Source organism: Electrophorus electricus, chromosome 4, assembly GCF_041902795.1.
Source record: "Electrophorus electricus isolate QZ-2024a chromosome 4, ASM4190279v1, whole genome shotgun sequence".
Taxonomy (NCBI): domain Eukaryota; kingdom Metazoa; phylum Chordata; class Actinopteri; order Gymnotiformes; family Gymnotidae; genus Electrophorus; species Electrophorus electricus.
Window position 1 is genome coordinate 37,055,337 of NC_137500.1, and position 25,488 is coordinate 37,080,824.

The 25,488-nt window shown below is 40.5% G+C and overlaps 1 protein-coding gene across 4 annotated transcripts in view; it reads right to left on the bottom strand.

Annotated features, from left to right (window-relative positions):
* Positions 1–25,488, bottom strand: part of tanc1b (tetratricopeptide repeat, ankyrin repeat and coiled-coil containing 1b) — a 110,591-nt gene that overhangs the window by 76,438 nt on the left and 8,665 nt on the right. For all 4 annotated transcript variants that reach the window (XM_081713599.1, XM_035536469.2, XM_035536467.2 and 1 more), the window contains exons 2-3: positions 20,017–20,113; positions 688–888 (exon numbers count right to left, since the gene is read on the bottom strand). In XM_081713599.1, the coding sequence (XP_081569725.1) occupies positions 688–888; positions 20,017–20,077 (262 nt within the window). In that variant the 5' untranslated portion in view covers positions 20,078–20,113. The remainder of the gene's footprint in view (positions 1–687; positions 889–20,016; positions 20,114–25,488) is intronic.

Below are 25,488 nucleotides of genomic sequence, written 5' to 3' on the forward strand. Positions count from 1 at the left end.
ATGCTTGCTCTCATTTTCACATAACCACATGCACACTAAGCACCAATGACTCATAAGTTTGGAAATATAATTAACTGATTTAAATGAGCCATGAGGCACAAACACTAGGTGTGTAAAACCACCAATCAGTCGCAGTTTCCATCTCTCTCTCACTCTCCTTCTGCAGCTCTTTCCTTACCTCATGCACACACATGCACATGCATGCCCACATGCACACGCACGCCACACAGCCCCAAACCATGACCTTCTTTAATTCGATTGATCCACAAAGGTCACATATGGCCAGCAAATGCCCAGAGCATTTTTACAGAATGGCCTCTTCATAGTTCACCAGGCCATGCTCACTCACGGTTCCATGGCTCTGTGCAGCGACCCTGCAACAGCAGCAACTGCTGCTCTGGTGACACAAGTCGTCCAGACGCTTTGGTTGAGCAGATATTATGATGACTGGAACTGTGGGAAAGAAGCCCCTTTCAAAACAATGTGGCTGGTTCTTGTAGCCAGTTTTCCCAAACACGTCTTAAATTCAGTGTTGGAGTAAATTACACTCTCGATAGGGATTCTCTTTAATCTCCTTAACCTCTGAGTATGATTACCCTGCTGCTGGAAAATCATCTCCGATAGGTCATACTATAAGCTCTGAGTAACATGAGACACTTCGGTAACCATCTAGAAGAGGGTACATACCTGGAGATTTCTTGGACGAGCGTGTGGGCATCATGTAGCTCTGTCGGGGCAGAAGGGGTGAGGAGGGGAGGGACATGGAGACCCCTTTAGACAGACTGAGCCTCATCCCGTCCTCAGCAGGGCAGGAGAGGGCAGTGCCAGGGTCTTGCACCCCACTGCCCAGCCCTTTCCTCTGGGCACTGAGCAAATGAGGCTCCCCAGCTGAAAGAAGAGCACATGAGGAACAATTAAACTACTGAAACTGGGCCATATTGACCAAATAAGAGGCACTGCAGTAATTACACTGTAGAGTTCAGTGAAAAACACAGCTCACACACATTACCTTAAAAAACATGGACAGACCTAAGCAGGAACAGAAAGCTAAATAGAAAACCGAACGTCTCAGTTAACTGATGAAAAGGTACAGAGTTCATGTGTTACTTTTAATTACTGAGAGTTGAACAGGTTGAAACGTACATTGTAATTATCTTAATTGCCTGCTAAAAGCAGTGTCTGCACACAAAATTTATGTAGGTGTCTGGCACTATTCCAACAATGTTATTAACTACCAACAGTCAAAACAAAAATAAAAGCATTTAAAGCTCTCCTTCAGAAGGAAAGGGAAAGAAGGGTGTGTGAAAAAATAATCTGAGAAATAAACCTGCTTTGGTACTTGCTCTCTTTGGGATTACATTTAAGGGAAAAATTGCAAGATGTTATTTTAAGGGTATTTTGACAGCATTTTCATACATAAGTAGCTCAGTCAATGACTGCCTGCAAAAGACACTACTCTGTTCTGTGACTGCTTTTCTATTCTGTTCTATTGTTATCTTGCTCCTTGTGCACACCCTAATGATGCAATAACCAAGAAACAGCCGAGTAGCCAGCTGTAAGTGTGCTGGATTACAGAACCAAAACAACAAGAACAGAGACATCATCCAATTACTAATGAGCAGCACTGTATATAGAAGTAGGCCCATATATGTACATATATTTGAATATGTTCATAAAAGGGGGGGAAAAGCACTTAGAATGTATTACAGAGAATCATAAAGTCATAAATAGTAAGTGAATAAATGTATGACAAAAAAAATGCAGTGTATATACTTTGAAATGCATCACTTTATTTTTACCTGGCCACTTGCAAAGTCACTTGCCCAGTTCCAGTAAACAGTTCTGAGAGAATTAGGTCTCTCCACATCAAATTCCTGCTCTGCTACTTTCGGAGGTTGAATGTGTACACCTCACTGTATGTCCAAGCCCACTACTGCATCCCTCTGAACAAAGACATGCATGTGTCCGACTGCCTGGCCAATGACGACTTCTGTGTTTGGATAGTGAGGAGCGCAGGTTTGGAGTGGTAACAGAGGCTCCCACAGAGCACTGAAAGGGTCTCCAGAAATCCATAGTGCAACCAAAAGATGTTGTTTGAGACAAACGTGAGATGTGCAAGTGAAAATAAATGAAAAGGCAGCATTTACTGGTGGATGATTACTTGAGCAATAATCTACTAAGTGATTCTTTGTGGCTCAAAGTCCTTAGGAGTCACTACTGACTATTAATAAATCTGTTAGCTACAAGGCTGCACAGACTAAACCAGTCTCTCCTAGCTAGTAACAATTCCACCAGTCTCTTTTGATCTCCCATAATGTGCTCATCTGGGTGCGTTTATACATGTAACCCCGCCCCTTCACGGCCATGAGTATTTATGCAACATTACCGGTTGGTATAAACATTCACGCTGTTTGTTCGAGCATGTCGTTTGTCCTTTACAGGTTCCCCCTCTCTCCTAGCTATGGTACCAGCCAACCCCCTAAAGGTAAACGCACCTCCTGGTGCCTCTCTTCCTAGGCCAGCTTGACAAGTATGCAACAAACCAACCATTCACGTTAGACAGTCACAGGGTGTGTTGCACTGTCCTTGGGGATGGGACTGTGCACATGTCCCCATCACACGGACCAGTTGTGGCATAGATGCAGAATAATGACAGACTGAGAGGCTCCTTTGAGACTGAAAGCAGCCTTTTAACTACTGCATTAAATATACATGGCCATTTTAAATGTGTCCCGAGGATGGCTGATGAGCAAGCGCACAACTGTTCAGTGTCCTTCGACCTGACATCAAAACAGCCAATGAATTAGGTTCATGATGGATCGAACCTCAATGTCTCCTTTTCCTAAGTGTTTGATGGGGGGTTCAAACCCCTCTTGGTATCCATGGCAGCATGCTGCTTGTACAGTTTGGACTGAAAAACAGAAACATGAGAACTGCATTTCTCTCAGTACCTACTGCGTGGTCATCAATAAAACTCCAGGAAAGATCTAATGTCTTGCAAACTAATATCTCTTTCTGCTGGATATGGTAGGCCCAATCCCTCTGTGTCCCTTAGCCGTCTTCCCGCGCTACACTTGGCATCTGCTCCATAATCGAGTCTAGCATGCTTCCCCGTCTCCTCTCTGGCTGGGAGGGAACTGATGAGAAAGTCAGATTGGTTTCCCCGAACACCGACATCAGCCCAGAGTCCATCTTTTTTCTCGTGGACTTTTTTTTTCCTTCAGAGGGCTCCGATCAAGACCATCCTGAGATTACCGTGAGATTTCCCTGACCAAGACCAAGATATTCTCTCTGTCTCTCTCACTCTCACTCTCTCACACACACACACACACACACACACACACACACACACACACACACACCTTATCAACACTGAAGACAAAAGATGTACTGTTTAAAAGGTCACCAAACATAAGAGAATGCAGGGATGTAGGAAGTATTTTTAGTCCAACTAACACCTTGGCCAGATATCATTAATCGCCTCATGGGATCACAAGGCTGGGACCCTTATGACCTCTAAAGAAACACCAGGTGTGTCCTCAAAGAGCACACTAAAATTTTCCCATAAAACCATGTGCAGGACTTTATGTGGTCAACTAGTTTACTAGTTGTAATTATGTGCAATTAAAATAAACTATGCTTTTTTTTAAATACTGAAAAATAATATGAAAATGAATGCCTTTCCAAACTGCCCTAGGTAAGACCATTTTTACATGCAGACATTTGCAGTGCACATGAGAACCTGGGTTCTGAACTGACTGGGCACCATGATAAAGACCTGGACAAAGAGCTGGTGCTCACTCCTATAGAGCACTCGTTTCAAAAGCAACAACAAACCACTCCAGTGAAAAGGGTGAGCTGGTCCTGGAGTGCCTGAAAAGGAGGCCCTACTGCTCACAGACTCCCCACAAATGCTCATCTCAACCTTTCTGGTTTCCCAGAGATGGCTGGGGGGTGGGGGTATTGGAAAGTAGTACCTCCTAATATTCGATAGGTCTGACATTAAAAACCTATGAATTTCTCATTCTTGTTATTAGTATTATACATAAAGACTGGACCAAGTCATGCAGAATGTTGTAAAATCACAGACTAATTTATATGTGACTCATTCTCTCATATCACCCATTCAGTTTTAGCTGTGAGAAATAAATGAGAGAACCTTGAACAATTCTGTTGCAGCAGCATGCCTTGTACTGAAGCATCATAGGACTAGTCCAAAAGCATCTGCACTTACTCAAAGTTACCCATTAACTTCCAACTACTTGCAACAGTTATTCACCTACACAGAACAATAAGCATATTTCAAGCAGATCTGTGGTGGCTCTGTCACAGGTGAAGATCCTTCAGATTGGGGAAAATATCACGACCCCATTTAATTACAACTCAAGCAGTAATGGAATTATGCTATAAATATGTAACATACCCAAAATGAGTGAGCTAAAAAAACTGTCTGAGTAAAGAGGGAGGGGTGTTGTGGGCAATCAGAGCCATGTCCCATGGTAGAGAGACTGCAGGAGCAGTGTGCCATTTCCAACCAAACCCTGCTAATCAAGAGATGCCACATGAAAAGCTGGCAGTAAGAGAGAGTGGGCAGACCAGCTCTGTCCACACAACAGACTGAATGAATGATCTAACCACACAGAGAGAGAGAGAGAATGAGACAGTATATAGAAACAGAACAGAGAACATGCAGAGACAGTATACAGAAACAGAGAGACACATATGAGAGAGAGGGAACGTTGCTAGAACCCAAGAATAGCATGCAGGAAAAGGGACCGAAAGAATGAAGATGAAACGCAAAGCCAGCGGTACAGCCTGAAGTCAGCTTGCCAGCACTATGCCTGCTCTCCAGGCCTGCAGCAGTCCAGCCAGACCAGGCCAGGCAGGACTGCAATTTCAGCTCCGCTGAGGCAGTGGAAACCAGCGCTGACTAATTATACACTGCGGCCAGAGGATGTGAAAATGATTACAGAGTCACCGCGTCCTTTCCTTTTCCATTTCTAGAAAGTCAGGACAGGACCAAAGAGGGCAAACTCTTCCAGCTCAAGGGCTGGTTGGGATTTCTAAAACATTATTTAATGACCAAAGATAATCTCTGGCTGAATTAGAGGAGTTATGGTTTGGAGTAAAGTAATCATGAGTGTCTAAGAAAGGGAAAATACATTTGAGAGACATTAGCTATTTTTCTCTATTTCCGTGATCTAACAGACAACAATTATAATAGCTAATGTCCATGCCCCTATTGATATTTGTTGTTTTTGATTAATTTCCACAATAAATGTTGTACTCAGGGGATAATTCTCTAGTCTGGTAAACTCAGCCTATGATGTCCAGTAAATAAATGAAGTCTGTTCAGCAAACCCAAAACACCAACCAAAAATAAATGTAGGCCACAATAAATTGAACTGTATTTTGGTCGGCATGCTTCCTTAATGAGCTCCTGTCTGTTTTACCCATTCCATCTGATGGTCACACAGCTGAATGCTCCAAAATGGCTTCTGAGGGCATCATTTTGTATGTGTGTGTTAAAGGTGAATGCCATGTTGAAGCAAGATTTTGCATTATCAGTTAGTAAACTCAAATTTTTTGTTGCTAGAAGCAGACATTCAGCAGTCCCCATCCACAATCTCTCTCACGCAGACACACAGACATAACCTTTTGACTACAAGGAACATAATATTGAGGGAGGGTGCACTCCATGCAGACACATCTAAGCATTTAATATTTACTGTGCGACACTGTCACACTGATTTTTACAGTACAATGACTGTTTAAACAATTGGGGAAACAATGACTCGAAATTTAAACTCTAACCTTTAGAAACTTTACAAATTTTTTCTTTTTATAAGACACTGGTGTAGAGGGAGTAGTGGTTGTGTGTTCGTCTATCCTCGTTAGCCTCTTGTCAGTTAATTTGACAGATGACTACGGGAGTGAAGAATAATTAATGCACATTCTCTTTGTCAGAGGCACAAAGTGGACCGAGTACAGGACAGTGAGGCAGTGGGAGGCTGTGCTGCTAGACTGAACCCCAATGAACCACTCATATCTACTACAGAGTACCAAGAGACACCGGCACAAAGGATCCCACACTCATCATCTACGGGGGGAGAGAGGGGGAGGGGGTTAGAGAGTTATCAGACCTCGAGAAGATTTAGACACAGCGTGAAACGGCCACTTTGAACTCTTGTTAGAAAACAGCCCAACTGTTCAGCAACTCAAGCCCCACCCACTCACATGTGCCCACATGCACGCACACACCCACAACCCAACACAAAAATAAAATCTATTGTAAAGGGATATTCAATATACCAGACACTTGAGTCTAATCCAAACAGTGTTAAGAAATGGTCTGTGTTTATAAATTGCTCCTTTCACCACACCTCCAAGCAGCATTCACTGACAAATGAACTTAAGACAGGTTAGTCCTCTAAGCCACAGCAAACACACATAGGCGGCTGCTGCTGTTGCCAATAGACTCAGCAAAACAGAGCATCTCGAAAAGACTGTAAGAAGACAACTCCACAACTCTCACAGCACCCCATTCCCCAGGGTACAGAGCCAGACAGAGGAGTTGAAATGGAAAAATGCAGTTTAATACAAGGTTGGTGACTGAACACTCTGGTAAACATATGTTTCTGCTAGCTGAACTCTGAGATCTGAAGTTGTTTCCCCCAATCAAAAAGTTTACTGGTGCTAGACATCAGTAAACCATAAAGAACCTCATAATGAACCTCTACTAAATGCATAAGGCAATGTAAACTTCAGGAAAGGTGACCTGTGTGTGTGTGTGTGTGTGTGTGTGTGTGTGTGTGTGTGTGTGTGTGTGTGTGTGTGTGTGTGTGTGTGTGTGTGTGTGGCGTTGTATTTGTCTACCACAACCGTTTGCCCTTTGTGAGATGGGAAGGATAAATTCTCCCTCTGGCATTAATAAAATGATATTCTAATATGGTACAGACAGTGATGGACAGATAGAAAGACAGAAAATTAGATAATTTAGGCCCAGTCATTATGTAATTTCTTTGACATTCTACAGTTTACCACTGACAGAATTCGTCTCCGTCAGCATCATTGGTCAAGCATTGTTCTCCAAAAATCCATCCATTTGAATTTTAAATCTTCCAGGCAGTGGTTGTCTGAAGACAGAAACCAATTCTGGTTATTTCAGGCATGTAACAGGTCTTCAAGGTCCAGGGGCCTTCCACCGGAATGCTGTTGGTGGGCACAAACAGGTCAGTTTAACAGTAGCTGATTGCTGTTTTCTGCTGGATGGATGGTCTGCTGGAGGGCGTGGCTCTGCTTTAGGGCTGTGCACTGCAGAATATCTTTCCCAGTAGCCTCGGGGGAACAAAGACCAAGGAGGCTGAAAGCCATGACATTTCCCCATTTCTCTTCATGAACGCTTCATTTCTGCCGGTCTGGGAAAAGCGCCCGGGCCCAAGCGTTGTCTCGGCCTCGTGTTTATCTCTGGAAAGAGCGCTGGGGGGTGGAATATGAGAGGGCTCTTAATATGCCAGGGGGCTATGCACTATGGTTTCAGTCAAGGCAAAAGTGGCTGTTAAGTGTCTGTGTATGTCTGTGTCACATAAATGATGCCTGCACGCACACTCAGTAGCTCCAGGCTGGCCAGGTGTGCGGGTAAACCAGCGACTTCTGCAGCTCCGTGTTAGATTCACACGCGTGCCACAGGAGACTCAACAGACATGCTGGAACCGGGAAGGCAAGGTCACGGTGACGCCATTGCACAAGTGTGTTGGGGCCTGCAAAACTTTTTGAATATCGTTTCAGCTTTTTCAGTAATTACAGGAGGCCACAGGAGGCCATTCCTTCTAACAACTTTAAATATCAGGTCGGCTATGATGTCTAAAAAAGCTTTTAAATTAACAATGTACTAAAGAAGTATGTTTTTTTGCACCCTACATTTTCTCTCTCCCATCATCAAGACAAACTGACCACATTTGTACAGGAGATGTAAAGTTGGAAAGAATTTCAAGATGATCTAAACAACTAATTACAATGAGGGAAGGGGGAATATTATTAAAACATCAAAGAGAAGTAATTAGTGTTGGTCTGGGTTTTTATGATTAGGATTCTGAGGACTCCTGGCAGCATGTTATTCACTAGCTTATAGAACTTTAAATTAAACAAGTGTGCCAACTTCCAAAAGTGCTTGGTTGATCCTACTATAATACATCTTGAGATTTTAATTCTAAATGTAAATGCAGAGTTTATGCAGCCTTGAAAGATGATTGAATATCCAGAAATAAATTCTGATGGCTTTCTATAAAAGCTACTAAGAAAAAGGGAAGATCCAATGCATAAGAGGTATTTTGATGAAGACACATGAAGTATTCCAACCACACACACACACACACACACACACACACACACACACACACACACACACACAGTGACAACTTTCAAATGACAGTCCTTCTCACTGAATGGGTAGTGTTTCATGCACTAGTGGAATGTGGCGGCACTCTCCCGGCTGCTTATGTAAGGTATGATGAAAACTGAGAATTCTCAATTCTCAGAACTACAGAAACATTATATATCTAGTGTTCACATGTATAGTGGTGATATCCCAAGCCTGAAGTCTTTTGAAAGGTTCCATTCAGGAAAGCCTTCACACAGTTAACATTTTTACTAATAGTGGTTCTACAGTACTGGAGAGACACTGCACATGCTTTGTGTTCTCAAGGCTCTAAACAAACCTGTTCTCATCAAAAGGTTTGTCAATTAGTTTATTTCTTGAAAAAGGCCATTTTGAATCAGGGAAGGTACTATACCATACAGCTGAACTTGGGGCACCAGTTTGACAAGATCTGAGAACCACACTGCTGTAACATGTTCTGTTTTGAAAATTAACCTTTAAATGTATTTTACAAAACCTTGAAAGGGTACTTCCTGTTTCCTGTACACAGAAGTGGTTGGACAATTGTTCCTGTGACTGTGTGTGTTCGTATGGCTCTGGCTTCTCACAGTAACCCTATGGAGGTCAGGGGTTAATGGCAGATTGTGACTGGCATTAGCACAGGCCATTTAGCAAGAGCTGCACATACAGACCAGGGTGGGTCATGAGAACAACCACCAACACTGGACAATAGGAAGTCATAGCTTAGGCCTATTGAGTGTGTTTAAATGGGTGAGACGATAACACAGACCAAGATCTCTCTCCCCAAACATAATTCCAGTCTAGAGCTTGTAGGAATTTCATGTGCAACTAGAGTTTATTTTACTTCACTAGTAATTGAACAAATCTGTATACAAATTACAAGCTCATGTCATCCACTTCTGCTCATAAGCAAAGTAACTGAGAACACCATTTACTATCACAATAGCATATTTCTGAGTTTCCCATATTTATGACTCAACCAGAAACTTTTTGCCCAACCATATGAAATAGTTCCCAGTACTTTATATAAAGCCATGACAAAGTTTGCTAAATAGTGAACGCATCTCCACATTTCCCTGTGGAGCAATTATACAAGGATGCCATTTCTATGCACCAATGAGCGGGAAATCAGAATTGGAAGGGAGGAGGCTGCCTCTGTGCATGGAGGGCATTATTCCTCTTTGAGAGGATGGAGAAAAGGGGGTCATTAATTCAGGCAGGCCACTAAACGCTCACAGAGATGGAGATGAATTATCCATCTATAGCATCAGAGTCACATGCATAAAGAGCACTAACTCTCTCCTAGTCAACTGGAGAGAGCAGAAGAAGAAAAAAAAAAACACACAAAACCAGGGGCACATGAGAACAGAAGACAACTGATCACCCACTGAGGGCTGGGCACTTGTCAATGACTTCTAGTTTTCCAGAAATAGACTTTTAAAAAAGGTTTCCCTCTCAAGAGTGGTGTACTATGTTAACTTCATGCTAGGAGATAAACAACTATACAAACTGAACTGAGTTGTGGGGTCAGAAATACAGTTACTTAGCAAATTAGTTCCAGTAAAATGGACTCTTGAACTCATAGCAACACATAAGTGGCCAGATAGCAGATCAAAAGAGGGTATTTCTTCAGGCATTATGTGCATGCATGCTCTCTCTCTCACACACACACACACACACACACACACACACACACACACACACACACACACACACACACACACACACACACACACACACTCTCACACACACACACACACACACACACACTGAATCAGAACAGTGTGCGGCCAACTGACCTTCTCAACACACATACTTCTATAATGGCCTTTAATTAACACTCAACAAGAACCACACTTATAAGTGACTGGACTAAACAAAACACTCCAAAATATCTGAAATCCATCAGACCTTAAAAACATTATCATATGTGATTCAGTAAACACTCAATAACCCATAGAGTCACTGAAAGTTCTGCATATCCAAAACACGGAAGTTCCCTAAACCTGAGACAATCTGGACAATTTTGTCACATGATTATGACTTTACAGCATCCCTTCCACTTACTGCAAGTAAATATTCTATAAAAATAGAAAGATCAAAAGCATTAAATGATCCCTGTTACACTCTGGACATTTGATAACAGACACACTGCCTGCTAATACACCTTTCTGCACCAAGAACACATTGTAGTGGCTCTGCAGTTGAAACAGCCGGCCCAAAGTGACTTGGCTGGCTTGATGGCCTTGGTACTCAAGAGTTGTACTGCCTCTGTTCCTAATCCTACACATCACCATCTGATTACCATTCAGAGATCACCTTCTTAAAGAGGAGAAGTTAACCAGTGAAGTTAGTCACTATGGCATGTGTCATGACGAACAAATAATGATCTTAAACCAAAGCATTATACACTCATTGCTAGCTAAACTGACACAACTTTTTAATAATCCTCTGTACTAAATTCCTGTCAGATGAAAATGAAAACTGCTGAATACACGAGATATATTACTATTATTGTTCTTGTCATTATTATTGTTATTATTGTGAGTTTAGCTAATTGAGAAAAGCCGATACACATTGATCCAACCCATCCTGGCAGTCTGACAGTACAGAGTTCATCAACCCATGGCAGTGTTGGAGTAAGAGGACAATAATCCTCTAGAGCACTTTGATTTAAGGAATGACATCACTTTGTTCCCACCAGCCAATTCTGACATTTGATTTGGTAACCTTGATTTGGTAAGGGATTCCTATTTTTTCTTCTTTTCACTCACTACACAGTTACTTTCAAAGGTCACGGATACTAAGCGTTCCACCAGTCGCAATTCTGGCTGCCTGCTGATCATTTGGGAACTAGAGGTCCAATCAGTAACCACAGGTCAAGACATTGAGACATGTGACCTTGAGTCAGTCAAACACAACTTCTCTAACAATTATCAACCATCCCATGAAAGGCAGAGTTATACAGAGCTCAGTGTCCGATGAAAAAAAAAAAGTGAACGTTAATCACGAGGACTTTCCATATACATTCCTACATGTTTTGCTTTTTCTTTTTTTACAGTAACAGAGCAAAGAGAAACATGAAAGTTCAAGTGAATAAGATATCTGATTATCTAATACAGAGATGTAATTTTTTCTCCTACCATTTTATCAATGAGCCCCAGCATGACCCTCATGTTCTTATAGTTACATGATTACATTTTCTCAACACTGCATGACTTAACTACAAATCTGATAACCTATTAACAAATCAAGGTAACTTCATTAGAGAAAGTGGGAGAGAAAGAGGGGGGGGTGAGAGTGAAAGGGGAAAAAACCATGAGGTCTGTTGCATTCAGAGGTCTTGTAAACACTAAGCAGGCTAGATTCATGGCCATTCCCATGGCTCCTGCATTTTGCCTGTCTAAAAATGGGAGAGTTAGGGTGGGCCTTGTGTGGACACACCTGAACCTTGAATTTATTTCCAAACCTCAGGAAGCATGTGTGTGTGCCTATGTCTGCACATAGCTGCAGCAACGCCCAGCTAATTGCTGCCTCTTGGGTGTTCAGAGATACTCATGATGGTCTCAATTCAACAGTTTTTTGTTTTTGTTTTTTTGTTTAACTCACTAACTTATAAGCACCCTGTCACCAACCTCAACTATCTGAAAATGCACAACAAAGAGTTAAGTGGGGTCCATTTTTAGTTACCATACAAGTCAACAAATGGAAATACCAAAAGTAATCCATTGTGAAAGCACACCAAGATAAGAAGCTACCACCTTCCACACACCATGCTCCAGACCGTGGAAGGAGAAAGACACTGTGGGCAAGAGGTACTGAGGTCTGAAAATCTGTCTCCTGATTGCGGTGGAATGAGGAATGCTGGATGAATAGCTGTTGACTGACAAGTTCCATTCCACCATGGAGAGAGGGCGACTGCCACTGATGACTGGGTGGAGAGTGCCTCTGTGGTCCAGGCTACCTGAAACAGCCTCTGGCCACACCAGCTGTGTGTGTGTGTGCTCAGCTTGTTTGTTTCACTGTGTGCGTGTCTGCTATACAGCAGTAAGGTAATTTTAACCTGCTCAAAGTAAAAGCGAAACACTGTCAGAAGTGGAAATTGCTGTAATAGATTTTTGTCTGGATGTTTCTGGAGTGCTGGGGCGTGGGTGGTCTGAGGTTTTATCGGGCTGAAAATGCAGTTACCAAGGCCACAGTTGAGAATTAAATAGCACATTACACACCAATTCCTGTTATCTATCATGAGGTTTTTTTTTCCCCCAGATATGCAGGTTATTTAATGCTGATCTATGCCAGTTATGGCCTCTCTCAGGGGTCACTAGGATCATGCTATGGCCATCAAGTTTCATTCACTATCTAACCAAGTCCTATAATTTGTCTTCCACTCACAGAAGTCAAGGCACGCGACCACATGACATGCCTCTTAACTGATTAAAGCAGAAGGGAGTACTTCTTTTGTAGAAACCAAATCCATAAGTCCATTACAATAGCACAGATTCTCAACCTTAAGGCAAGATGGGGGACTGAAGGCCATAAATGTGTCAGTGAGATGTTTTAGCTTGTGTTTCTACCACCACAGTGGGCAGCAGGAGGGAGGTGTTGGGTAGTGTGTGTTTCCAGGAGGCCAGTGTGGCCAGAACAGCTGTCCCTGGGGATCAGCACTGCTTTACAGCCTCACAAAGGCACCTGTGGCCTCAGGCCTGAAAGCAGCCGCTGTAGAGCATGTCCTGCGACTGTCAGAGCGCCTGCAGATCGCAGCGGTAGTGACAAGCTTCAGCTACAGTCAATAAAGTAAATCTCACCCAACCCTAAAGCCACTATGATGCACAAAGTGCAAGCTTAAAATGGCAGTAGATTTGCAAACTGAATCATTATTCATGTAATTTGACAAAAAGGCAAGTTTTAAAAATGGTCAGTGGTCTTAGCATTAATATTTAGATGCGGTCCTCTTTCCTGCACAAGTGGAGCCATATTCTTAGTACTAACTTGGCCACACTCGCTGTTTAAAGTAAACAGCGATCAAAAGACAAAGTCATGACTCCTGTTTTCAGACAGAGATGACTGTGAGGGAGGAGACAGTGGTGGGAATGGAAAGAGTTGCCAAGGAGAATGTGAACCGGAAAAACGGGCCTTCTGGATGGCTTGGTTTTCCCTGACTATTTAATGTTTCACCAAATGGCCTGAACTGCCACTGAGTGTCCAGTGTTTATCAGAGCAAAGCCGGAGCAGGCTAGGGGATTCACCTTCTTGATCTCTCACAGAGAAAAACAATATCGGTCTTCTGTGTGTATATGTTAGGAGTGACTTCAAGAAACTTAATATCTTGTTGACATAGTTATCTGAAATCTCAAATATTTCAGGAATACCTCACACTGTATTTAGACAAGAAATAGACAAACTGACGAATAGTAAATAGTAAATTGCCCTGTGTCAAACCTGCAAGTGTAGACTATTTTCTTAATGTGTCGCATTGCTAAAACAGATTACATTTTATAGGAAGAGTTTTAGAACTGAGAAAATGATTTATTTTCTAATAATAATTCATTTAAAAATAATCTATGAGAAAATAATTTATTTTACATAAATTTATGAGGTGTACACTACACCATGACCAAAAGCGAAGAGGGGAGGGCACATTTTCTCAACAGCACCATAAGCTAATCAAGTTCTCTTCATTATCCTCCTACACCATACCTACAAATTCCACCATGTTTTCTTTAATTAGCTTGTCGGCATCCTGGGTCGTTAGTGTCCCTTGCATGTCTAGTAACCTTAGAATTTTAAAAGCGAGAGGAGAAATTCATCCTGAAATGTCTGTCCGCAAACCAATCAATGAGAACTCAGCAGGGCAATACTGCTGAGAGAGACTGCAGCAGCTAAGCACACACACACGCTCTCATGCATGCGCACATACAGCTGAATCAACAGTTACCAGAGTTCTTAGAGAAGACTTCGTAGGTGTGGTAACATTCTTATCTTTAGCACACTGGTGTATACTGTACAAAGAACCTAAAATAAATCTAAGACAGAAAAAGAAAACATTTTTCATTCAAGTCTGTTAAATGCAAAATGACTTTAAGGACTTTGTGCTTCTTCTTTCTCACCCTGATATTAACATTAACATCCAAATACGTGAACACAACTTTTAGAAAGAGGAGAAGTAGCAATTTTTTACCAATTTGGTCAAAACACAAATATTCACAATATTTAGAACAGAGTAAAATCTAGAAAGCATGAAGGGAGAGATATTATATTTCACTACAAGGTACAAAACTATAAACAAACAAACAAACAAACAAACAAACATTCAGAGCAGATTTAAGGGGATTTCTCATGACAGCAACAGAAACATGGCAGAAACAGAAAGCGTCTAAAGGGTCTAAATTTTTTTAACTGAGAACAAAATCGATCAGGGGATATATATATATATATATATATATATATATATATATATATATATATATATATATATATAAATTCATTTATTTATTTTTTTTAAATCCTAAAATGCAGAACCCCTTGAAAAGCACATTGTGCTGATGGTGTTGGTTTTCACTCCCAGCTGTCACGCTATGCCAATACCGCTCATCAGAGCATTTACATTCCACACTGTGTTACCACTGTTTCAAAGTGTATGTCCTAAAGACTAATGCTTTCTTTCAGTGTGAAGGAAAGTGTGCTGGACTCAACAGAGTTAGCCTAATACTGCAGCAGCATGGTGCATTCGTTAAGCTCTACATCCCTATACGTGCTGGAGTTACAAAGCACTGGATTCCCACATGCATTCACTCTTTAATTAGCAGTTACTCACATCTTGTTTTCCCCAAATGTCTACAAGACGATATGCAAATTTAATAACTTAATGTATCTCAGTTTTTCCTTCTCTAATCCCAATGTCAAAAATTCTATTAGAAAACAATATAAATATATTAAAGTGAGTGGAATGATAAAAGACTACTGGAATCCCCCAAAAATGCCATTTAGGCCCGAGGAGCTGTGTGTGTGTGTGTGTGTGTGTACCTGACAAGGGTGTGTACCTGACTGAACCTGACAGTCAAACCATAGAACAGCCAGACAACAACAGAAGGGAAAACAGAGTGAGGCAGAGAAAGCTGATAAGGAAAACGAGTAAAAGAGAATGCGTGCCGGGCCCTGCAACTCCTACACATGGAAGTAATGACCACTCAGAGTGGGAGGCTGGCACAGACACTCCCTAAAGATTACAGCAAAGCCAACCACACTAAACTCACCTTAAGAGAGCTACTGTCATCTTTCAAACGCCAGCCAGGAACTCAAGAATTCTAGAAGCCGGAGGCCTTGGGAGTGAGAAAATTATATATTCTACAAAGCCTCAGGCCAGGAAAAAGATATCAGGCCTTTACAGGTGTGTTTCCCCATGGCATGGAACAGCACATCTTAGGAGAGAAACACTAATATCTTTGATTTTAGCCCACAGTCCCTCATGAGGGACCTGATCAAATTAACATTTTAAACCTGAGCCAGGTCACAGAGAAATCAGAAATATCTAGGTCATCACTAGGAACCCCTTAGTGCACACTGAAAGCTATTCCAAACATTTTTGATGGAGAAGGGCAAAAGGGTTGACTTTTACAGCATGTAATTTCGATATGGCTGTGTGCCCTGAAAAATGCCACAAGCAGAAATTGATCTGGCAGTAGTCACTAAAGATAAATGTCAATGTGTTCAAACATGAACTTCCGTAGAGAGTCTTGCTCATGGAGCAAGGCGTTTTCTCTGCTCTGCCATAAAAGTGTGCCCTTTCCAGGGTACAGTGCATCAAATAGTGCCCATCTGCATGCCCGCAGGCACGGTTTCTTTGCCTCACACTAGCAGCACATCAACACATGCTGTTACTGGGAGCCCTTATGAAGTGGACACATGCTTTATTTCACATACTAATTCATTTAGAAAAGGTCCATGTGAATCCACTCATTACCAGGCTAGTTCAGGCTAAAGGCCATTAAGTGTGTAGGCATGCTAGAAATCTGACATTAATAAGGGAGCTTGCTGATCAAAGACTGTGGACACTTCAGAAGCAGAAGTCTTCCACTTCTCTAATGCAGTTAAGAAGCTAGCTTGAAACACATCAGCAGACACAAAACCACATAGTAAAAACCTAAGAACTAATAGATACACAAAAAAGACACAACCTTTAGAGAGACCTGTCCCCCCCAAACACACACACACACACACACACACACACACACAAAATAAAAAAACAAAAAACAAAGACATAATATTGAGCATATGCATGCAGATAAATAGTTTAAAAGAAGAAACACACAAAAATAAGAAAGATGAATTAGCAGTCAGTGGACACTGTGGTCTGGAGCTGCTTTGGCAACACGGCGGTTGTGGTTCCTGGCAGAAGAGCAAACTTTCCATGAGTCTTTTAAAATCCCTGCAGCACAATGTCCAGGGAGTGCCACATTATATACTCTGCTACCATGCAATTATATTTTGATCAGGGTTTTCCTGCAACATATTTCCATCACAAATCACTGGTGGATTCCTTTAATGCACTTCAAGCAGTCAGGAAGAACCATGGTAGGAGTCAAAGGATATCAAATTTAACCAGCGTGCCCTATTAATCCATATTAGATAGGGCAAGGCAAACAAAGTGTGTGTGTGTCTGAGTGTGTGTGTGTGTGTGTGTGTGTGTGTGTGTGTGTGTGTGTGTGTGTGTGTGTGTGTGTGTGTGTGTGTATGTGTGCGCGTGCATGCAAGCTCATACATTTGCAAAATCTTAAAAGATCTTTTTGCTATTAACTCACTTTATAGGAAATCGTCCTAAACTCACTGTGTGCGTAACACATCACCTACTTGGCCCAACTGTAGCCACTTGTTTGGCTAGTTTATTATTCCAGAATCACCACAGACATTAATCAAATGAACTATGACATATAAACCATCAACTAGTTAACAAGTTTTAGTGTAACAAAGACATACAGTTTTTTACATTTTTTAACTATGTTGTACCAGACAGTGCATTATAACATCCTGTATGTCTGCAGGCATTTCAGGACTAGGTTCAGCAGAAGGTTCTGTGAATCTCATGTGCATCGAGCCTCTGCCAGTCCTCCGAATTCTGCCATGTGTATTTGATTTGAATCACTGTTTTCCTAGAGGATTTGAGCATTCCTAACTTCATCTGAAAGCTCTGTGAGAGAAAGATGACTGGAGGAAACAGCACTGGAATATTTCTATTACCAAATGTGCTGAACAGTCTGAATATCCCACCAACAGGAATTTGCATTAATATATTACTTAATATAAATTATTTAAGCATCAGTACTGACTAGACATCATAGAAGCACAAAGAAAGTTTTAAAATACACAAATTTTGAAATGCAAATTTTGAAATTAGAATTGAAATACAATATCTAGCAATGTCCTGGGTATCTTAATGGAAAGACTGAAACTTAACCAGATAGGAAATGGGTAGTACCCTACAGGTCTGCAACTTTCAGACTGTAAAATCAGGAACAGGATAAACGCAAGGGCTCCTCATTGACATGATGCAAGCGCCTACATTCTCTTTGTTGTGTTTGCGTTGCTTGAGCAAGTTGAGCATTTCTGACAGATAATCTCCAATGGAGGCCAATAATATTACATGACAGCAAAGCAACTGTCATTCCTCCTCATTCAAAACAAGCACGGGAAGAAAGGCTGTGGCCAACTGTGCCATTGGGGGATGGGGAAGAAAATGCAGCAGAGACAGGAGAGAGACAGGGACTGAGTGTGGGGGGCTCATTTAATGTGACAAATTGTACCCAACTGGGAAAAGGGATTTGGAAAAGTATGTCTAAAAACTGCACATTCACTGGAGGTCTGCTGGGGGAGGTGGAGTGGTGGAGGGTAATGACTCCCACATGTAGAACATATTCCTGCAGGTTTCAGAATAGTATCGCACGTGGGATACAGTTTGCATTGGGAAGTGATCATGATGCACCCCGTTCCATGTCACATCGAGTGGACTCTGCTTGAAGCTCATTATCTCATCTCAGCTCTGTAAAGACACAGATGAGCACGCATGCGCTGTGAAGGAGCCTGCTGATCTAGACACACGTTCCTTGTAGGGCTTCTGTGTCTGAAAGTCTGTAATCACTAATAGCTAGGGGGAAAAATGGGAAGCAGATCCTACAGACCTGTAGAATTACAGAATCTTTCAAATTCTATAATTCAGAGAACATCTACTCTGGAACTAGAGCAAGAATGCAGACAGTCACGGAGAAGACCGAATGAGTCAGGTCAACGCAGAGATGCAGAAGTCTGGTTTCAGTGTTCCAGTTTTAGTCATAAAGATGGAGTCCCACATAAAAAGAGGTGCGTGTAACCAAACACTAAAAGTAGACGCTGTCTGGGCAGGCCAGACAAGCTTTGTCATTAGTGATGAGTTCACTGAGGACTGACATGTTGAAGCCTGAGCAGTACTGGCAGAAAGAAGGTGACTACCATACGTTAAGTACTGCTAGACTCAGCAGGCAGAGTCAAGGTCAGCTATAAAGCTGACATTAGTGACTGCTGGTTTCTGTGTTAAAAAGTTACAAGGTTACAAATTTACAAGGTTGAAATCAAATGAACTTAGTAAATGTGACACCGTATGATCATGTGACATCAAAAGTAATACCCCTAGGAAGGCCTCTAATCATTCTGCTATGATGAACACATTTTGAGTAAATACCATTTAACAAGTAGCTTCTGCAAATTTTATTAGCATTTGCCATTGTTAACAGTGGCAGGTTCAGGATTTTACACAGTGTGGCACGGGGGTGCCAAGATCACATTAAGAGGTGGTTCCTTTTAATTATTCATCAGAGCAAAGATGCTTTTGCAGATTATATGATTTTTACCTGTAAAATTACTGTACTAGCTTCATATTTGCTCGGCAGTTCCTAATACTCAAAGGATTTGGTTAAAATACCTAAAAGAGCAAGAGGCTTAATACATTGAACGATGAACGGTGTGCTCACTTCAAGAGCAATAAATGTTGGAACAAATGTTAATCATACCTAGCATCTACACCTTTGAGGAATGGATCTGTAGTCCAATAAACTATATTGGGAATCTCTCTTTTTATGGGGAAACTAAAACATTTTATATTCACCTACATTCAAACATAATTATGTGAATGACACACTTGGGGTTGTGTTAACATTTCTCACCAGAAACACTGCCAAGTCAGAACCAGCAGTTTTTAAAACGCACGCACAAGTTCTGTTTGTTGACTCTGTTGTAATAAACATCTGATCTAAAATTTAACCTCAAAATTAATGACAAATGTAACTGTCTCATTTATTTATATATTATAATTTTAGGACTTTGGGTGGCAAGGCTTTTTTTTCCCTTGATGGCAGCTACCATTCTGTGCCACTCTGCTACTCTGTGCCAAGGGTTTAGATAAAACATTGTCTTCAAATTAGGCCAATAAAGAACATCAATTTTTCCAAATGACACTGAGTAACTGCCTGCAAAATGCCATATCTAAGTGAGAGTTATCTAAGCACTGTGTGCCAGATGCGTGAAACCAGACATCCATTCACCAACACATGTACACACAAACTCCATGTGTAATGTGTCTGGTTTGCACATACCTGTCTCCTTTTTGCTCCCCTTCCCTCCGTCTCTGTTCATTTTCAGTACCGCCTTAAACATAATGCAATTGCAGCAGTCCTCTCCCTCTTAATCAACCTGCAGACACAAAAAAGCATTTTTGAGTATTTGTTGCTATAATTGGTCAAGATTCACTGGCATTTCTATCAGCATTCAAAGGATGTTCAACAGAAAATGCTACATAACAGTAATGACAATGCTGAAGACAAGATGATGATGATGAATAAATGGAAAAGTTTTCATCATCAACAGGATGAATTCAGGAATATTTCCCACAGTTCCTCAAAATTCAGTGGGTGAGTTCTGGCAGGCCAGTGTGGAAAAAATGCTTCAATATTTAGACAGAACAGCTACACACCACTATCTTGTTATGCCGGAAAACAAGCTGTCGGATTCCCAGCATTCTGCATATAATTGATGCTGTGCGGCTGAACTTGAGCCTTTTAGGGCACTTGTCATGATAGAAATTAACATTTCTATACACTGTACCTGCTCTTCCTCAGAATTAAGCCAAACATCTTAACCTGGTGGGTCAAATCTATTATAAAAGGTGCATTTATCAGGTTAGCCTGTCTTTACATTTTGAGCTCCAGCTGTGTAACAGGTTTTTGGCGTGTTTATTTTATCAAGGGAGGGGCGCCATTGAAGTGTATAGTTACAAGTGCTTAAAATCCCTGCAGTCCACTGCTGTGGATAGTGTGATAAGAAAAACAAAGATTGAGATAAGAAGTTTACTTGTAAAATTTTTACTAATGCTACCCAACTAATACTAATATTACACAACTGATAAGTGTTTATTTGTAAATCAACTAAAAAGATGGCTTTAATAACACAACATCAATTTGTTGGGTTGGTCTTGCACAACAAGAGAATTATTAAAACCTACAAGAACCTACATAAAAGATACCTCCATTAAGTATGACATGACTTTCTGACTTATTCAATCTTTGGCGGGATTTTAATTTTATTACATTGTAACAAATTATTTTTTTAGAACCAGTTTTTACAATAAACAAAAGACATACTACATACAACTGGCTACAAGTAATTAAATGACAACCTGTAGCCTTCTTTTGCTTACTAGTGGTGTAATACTAAAATAAGGCACACATCCTTCAACCTAAGCAGAAAGGTCAAAGACCCTGTTGAACTCCCAGCACAACTAATGCAGAACTCAACTCTCAGCTCAACCAAGAACAAGCTGTGCAGTGACCAAAAGTCCAGAACCACAGCAGGCCCCAGTAAGAGACCCTCAAGGGAAAAAGAGAGGGGAATGAAATGAAAAGCTCCTACCAGAAAAGCAAACACCAACCCCCCCCCCCCCCCCCCCAACACCAACCCCCTACATCAAACTCAGATCATGCAACAGGACTAATCTCTCAAAAAATGTGGTACATTGTAAGAAATTTGGAAGAGATCAGTTCAAGTGGATTTTATGTTGTTTATGTGTATAAGCACAGTTGATTTGAGGTTTCGATTAAGTCAACTAACTGTCATTACATAAATACTGTAAAATGTGACCATTGCACAAATCATAAAAATAATCAGGAAGTCATACCCCCCCTTCCCAAAAAATACCCAAAAAGTCAATTTTACAAACATGCAAGACACTTCTGGGATATAATATCCTTTGTACATTAGGAAGTACCTTTCAGCACAATCCATTTTTAACTACAATTAACTGCAAAATTACTACTAAAGCCTTAGATTTCTGGGGCAAATAATCAAAATAACTTTCAACATATCCCATCAAAGCTTTTCAGTGTGTGAACATTGTAGACATTCTGTACTGAGATGTGAAAAGACCAAGCAACACTTTCACAATGCATCACTCACTTTTACACCGGTGTGCAAACACAGCAGGTACCATTCAGACCAGTCTAAGAAAGCCAGAAATCCTCAGAACTACCTGGATGCTGGCTAGATCCTTTAATGACTGGGGAGAGCCCTTTTATTCTTATCAGACTTAAAGTTGGGATTTGATTTGAGCATTTTGCAATCTCAGGGCTGGAGTAGCCCACTGATGCAGCACACACAATTCAACATGATAGTCAGTGCTTGAGTTGAATCAAGTGGCCTGGAAAAAGACTTAACTCTGCAATGTCTTGGTGTTGTGGTACTTGGGAATAACAAATAACTTAAGAAAGCTGCACATATCAAGGTTGGAGCTTGCAGAATTAAAGATGGCAGCTGAGACGCGTGCCTATAGAGAAGGCTCGCACACCCATGACATGACAAATTCCATCTCGGCCTTGGAGGAGGAGGAGGAGGAGTCTGTCCGATCTGCTTGGGTCAATTTAGGTCTTACAAAAACAGCTTAGACCAAGCCGTTATAAAGAACCCCCATCCCCTCCCCCGCTGAGGCAGTGTTCAGCTGGATAAGCTCCTGGTGAGGAACAGCAGCCGCAGCACCGAGCAGACAATAAAATGACTAAGCTAATGTCTAAGCTTCCCCAAATACATTATGGTCTAGATATGGAGGATAAAATTGGAAAAGAAAAGGAAAAAAATTCATGGTTTAATTTCAGAGTGTTTTGAACAATTTGCAGACTGTCAAAAAAATTCATTCAGTTAGAAATGAGCCTAGTTTTGATTGCACTAGCAGGACCCCCATCTTTTATCTTTTCCATCAGATCCATGTCAGAGCAGGATTTACCCACAAACAGAGGAGGACAGGAAATGCCTGGCATTCATACAGTACTGAGAGCTGAGCCAAGAGCGGTTCCCATGGGTAAAACCCCTTCACTGAAACACCACAATGAGCTGATGATAAATATGCATTTTACTTGTAAAAATCAGTCCAATATTGTGAAACAGATATAGAGGCCTAGTGGTGACAGATTGTTGCAACAGCCCATCAACATTAAACTTACATTTAGTTGATTATGTGATCATACTTTTTTTTTTTTTTAACATGTTCTTTATTATGCAACAATGCATCTCTGGTATCCTGTAAGCATAACAACAGGTTTAATGAAAAAGTAATCTCTGTAGGAGATGAGAAGCAAAGTTGAGCTCTTAAAAAGTAAAAAAAAAGAAAAAAAGTGAACCACATGGATGCAATTACAGAACCACATATTCCAGTGTTTCTGCCTCTCTCATTCTTCCATTATCCTCGTTTCTTTTTCTGCCTTTGCCAGGTGTACAGGTACAGCCAGTACTAAAGCACTTCTGCAATGCAACTTGTTTACATAGGGTTGCGACTCCTCACAAAGTTAAAAAGGGCTAATACAAACTAAATAAAATGTTAACTGAAAATATTTTTATTCACTCTAGCAATTTAAAACTATGCTCCATTACAACTATGATTTGTGAGAAAATTTGATAAATATTTTTCCTGAGATGACCACCGCTAAAAAAAACAGCAGGTTGCCATGTTTGAGTAGTGGTTCATGTCTGTGACACTCCGATTATTTACCATTTTATTGAGGATACAGCCTGCTTGGTGTACTTATTCAAAAAAAAAAATAAAAGTGCAGTACAACATCTCAAGTTTTAAAGGTTTAGTTTTCATGGCAGTGAGAAACTTTTCATATTAACATACTGAACTACCAATATGTTTCATCAGGGTCGATGCAGATTATTAAAGACACCAATAACCAATACTTGGGGATGATATTCATTTACCTTAAATTTGATGTTTGCAGGGTAAAAATGAACAAGAATGCAACTCCGTCACAACTCACATTAGTTTTTATAAATGTAGTAATATTAAACATTATGCTCATTTAAAGTGAGCTTTAGACAGTATAAAGGTTGCAACAAACTCATCTATTTTAAGATCGATTAAGTTTATTTTGAAATGTTCTTTTAAAAGTTTGATACTTTAAAAGGTTTAGAACTAAAATAGCTCTTAAAATAACAAAAACAGCTTCCCAAATCAGAACAAAACTCTATAAACAGCTCCTCAATATATAAATTTACATAAATTCAGTAAAATGAAAGATTTAAGGTGAGAGGGAAAAAAGTTCAAATTCCAATCTCTAGTATCTCATCGGTAGTCCCAAGAAGCGGTAGGAAGCAAAACCTCTCACTATGATTTTGCTCTTATGTGCTGTATGTCCTTAATTCAAACTAATTGTTCAGTCTACCTTAACATTATCTGTTACATAATTATGTACACATAAAAGTCAGAAGTTTGTAAGAAAAATGGAGATCAAAAAAAGGGGCTCAAAGAATAACTTAAATTATTTATTATAACTTATACACATATAAGCTATTTTTGTTATATTTCAGGAGCATCATTACAAACCTCAATAAAAGGTCTAGACGAACCTTTTTTAGTTTTTACTATTCATCAGAATTTTTTTTCCCATAGGAAACTTTGACAAACCTCCTCAGAGAAGAAGCGGATTTAGATTAAATAATGCAGGTAAAATACAGTCACTGTTAATGAATTGTTAACTTTGTATTATCTTTTCCATGGTGTAGGCTTCCATGAAGTTCATTGCGTGTATAGCAGCAGGGGGGGAAAAATGCTGGTGTGTGTCTGAACCACTGGAAATATGATGGATGAACTGTGAAGCTGATTCCTAGCTGACCAAATTAGTTACAACAGCATATCGCACAGTTAAAAGAGGAAGACCTTTCACCGAGTATCCACATGAGACAGACCTTCAAATGAATGAAAAACAGTTCATTAAAAATTGAGTCATTTAAAGTGAATTTTGTTTTACCTTTGTGAAACCGTTGATATGAAATGTTTCTTTATATACAACAAAAATAAAATACATTAAAGTATGTTTTGATAATGTATATGTATTTGAGGAATATTGTCTTATGTGTGCATATTTATACGTGAATAACACGTTAAATATTTGTTTGGGACTGCAGAAATTTGGTTTGGGACAGTGAACTCTGGTCGTTACCCAATTGGGCAGGAAAAAAGCAGTGTGGGTGGACTATAATATGTAAACTACAGAACTGCTGGTTGATTGTATTACCAATCTAACAGTGCTGCAGGTCGGACAGAGTCAGTGTTTGGGTGTTGTACTCGATGCGTCATCCACAAGACACTGTGCCAGACTACAGAATAGTGGGGGGTTTTTTAAACCATGGTTTTAATCAGAAATGCATATACATTAAAAAAAGATTATCGGCAAGGAAACAAGTCCAAGTCCCAATTCTGCTAATCAGGAAAATGCTGAATATCGGCTCCCAATTATCGGGAGGGCCCAATAAATCGGTCAACCCCTAGCCTGCACTAAATGAACTGCCAGATTCCCATCCCTAATATGAAGCCAGGTTTTCTGCGTTTTCACCCACCAGCGAAAGAACTACAAATTTAAATGCATACTGTCCATCCAAAAAAAACAAAAAAAAAACAAAAACAAAGCCTTGGATGACCATGCCTCATTTTCTATATACAAGAACATCAATAGGGTTTCAGCCTTATATATTAAACTAGAGAGTCAGAGCAAGAGTCACATCATTTGCTACCCCCTGCTGCCACT